Source organism: Kryptolebias marmoratus, linkage group LG2 (assembly GCF_001649575.2).
Source record: "Kryptolebias marmoratus isolate JLee-2015 linkage group LG2, ASM164957v2, whole genome shotgun sequence".
Classification (NCBI taxonomy): domain Eukaryota; kingdom Metazoa; phylum Chordata; class Actinopteri; order Cyprinodontiformes; family Rivulidae; genus Kryptolebias; species Kryptolebias marmoratus.
The window spans coordinates 1,240,368-1,242,397 of NC_051431.1; the positions used below are offsets into that span (position 1 = coordinate 1,240,368).

Here is a 2,030-nt window from a genome sequence, read left to right on the forward strand (position 1 = left end):
CCCCCCCCCCCCTCTCACTGGCAGGGGGAAATGCAAATTCCTCCTTTTCTTTCCTTAATTGATTAATTGATTCCTTTGAAGGCCTTGTTTGTGTGCTGTCTCCCCCTCCCACACACACACACACACACACACACACACACACACAACCTGCCCTCTGCTGCTTCGTTCGTCCGTTTGATCCACAATAAAACCTACAATTAAAGGCCTCCCATCACCCGCCTCCTGTCAGAGTTTCAGACTCAGATCAGCTGAGGAATGATACAGACTCCTGGAACTAAAAAATCTCACAGGATCTGTCAGAGTTTAAACCTCAGGATTTGTAAAACTAAAGTTCAGCTGTGGCAGCCATCTTGAATTGGGTGGACTCCAAAGGTTAATATCTGTCCCCTGGGTCAGGAGGTGTGTTGTTAACAGACACATTATCGCCCTTTGTCCTTCGGCGGCGGGTGATGTCTGCAGCAGCCTGAAAACTGTTTTTACCTCCTGAATTCTTTTGTTTTTGCACGCCTCATCTTGGCTCGATGTGTTAATTCTTCATGACCTTTTTCCTCTGAGGGGGGGAATCAGAGTCATGTGGCCTCTGAGTGTGTCTTCCTTAAACTCAGGTACCTCGAGCACACGTCACACACACACACACACACACACTCATTCCTGTCAATCTGATAAGGCTTGTGATCACAGCTACAGCGTTTTAAAGAAGAAAACCAAGCTGAGCCGTATCTGCTGTAAGATCAAATGCAAACATGAAAAACTGGACAGAAGACAAAAAGCAGAACATGTTTCCACTGAAAGGTGTTGCAGGAAACTGTTGAATGTCAGGACTGGCTCTGTGTGCACTGAAAACACACGAATAATTTGAGAAGTTGACACGACTAACAGGTATGCAGGTCACACAGGCATCGACCTTTATCCTCTCACACACACACACACACACACACACACACATGTCTGCCTGCTTTCTTCTGCTCAAATGAAAACTAAAGCATGAAAAGACAGAAAATAGAAGCGGGAAATAAAACCCAGGCGGCCCTGCGTGTCTTGAACTCTGCAGAAAACCACACACTTCATCACATTTAACCTCAAGCTGCACAGAAACACTGACTGCTGCTCCCCGCCTGCCTTTTCTTACCTCTTGGTCTTGTTCATGGCAGAGTTCTTCTCCTCCTCCGCTGACGACCAGCTCGGGCATCTGAGCGTGTCCCTACAGCTCCATGGTTGACCCCTGCTCCTCCTCTTCCTCCTCCTTCTCCTCCTCCTGTTGATGGCGAGAGCGAGGGCCGAGGGCCGCTTGGTCCAGCGGGCCTGTCAGTTGGAGCTCCTGTGTGCCTGAATCAACCACAGATCAGCAGCAGAGCAGACCTCATGCTGCCACTTCCTGCTGCAGAGCTGAAGAGAAGATGTGTCTGAGTGCGAAGCAGAACACTTGTCCCCTCAACATAAACAAGTCAGCATCTCAGATGGAGGAACTGGCTCTGGTAGATAGGGGAACTCACATTAGTTTCTGTTTGTGTGTGCGTGTGTGTGTGCAGGGGGAGGGGAGACTGAGAGTAGTGAAGTGCGAGAGAGGAAGGAGGTGGAGAGCTGAGGGAGATAGTGATGAGCCATCATCACCGACATGAACAGGCCCACTTTTATTTCACTGCAACTTTAAAGACTGAAAACGTTTCACCTTCTGCTCTTCTCTGCTGTTTTCAGCGTCTGATTCTTGTTCTACTGCATTCAGCTGCTTCTGCACACTTTGTGTTGTTTTAGCTGTTCAGACATCCAAACCTTCGGCTGCTGTGACGTTTGGTTTCTGTAACTTTTAAGCTTTTCAAAGAATTTTACTTTATTTACAAATATTTACTCTTCAGTTATTCCAGAAACTTTGTTCTCTCTGAAATCTGCTTCAGCTGCTGTCGCTGCTTTAGCTTTTAGCTAGACCGTTGCTATTTTTAGCTATTAGTTAGCATTTACCTACTTTTAGCTTTTAGCTAGAATTCTGCTTCTTTTAGCTCTAATGCCTCAGCTTTAGCTCCTTCTGTCCTGCT

At 47.0% G+C, this 2,030-nt stretch overlaps 1 protein-coding gene across 1 annotated transcript in view; it reads right to left on the bottom strand.

Annotated features, from left to right (window-relative positions):
• The window catches only part of rasgrp4 (RAS guanyl releasing protein 4), a 22,689-nt gene extending 21,202 nt beyond the window's left edge, over positions 1-1,487 (bottom strand). The window contains exon 1 of the mRNA XM_017431063.3: positions 1,130-1,487. Coding sequence (XP_017286552.1) covers positions 1,130-1,146 — 17 coding nt within the window. The 5' untranslated portion in view covers positions 1,147-1,487. The remainder of the gene's footprint in view (positions 1-1,129) is intronic.
• Between the last annotated feature and the right edge of the window lie 543 nt (positions 1,488-2,030).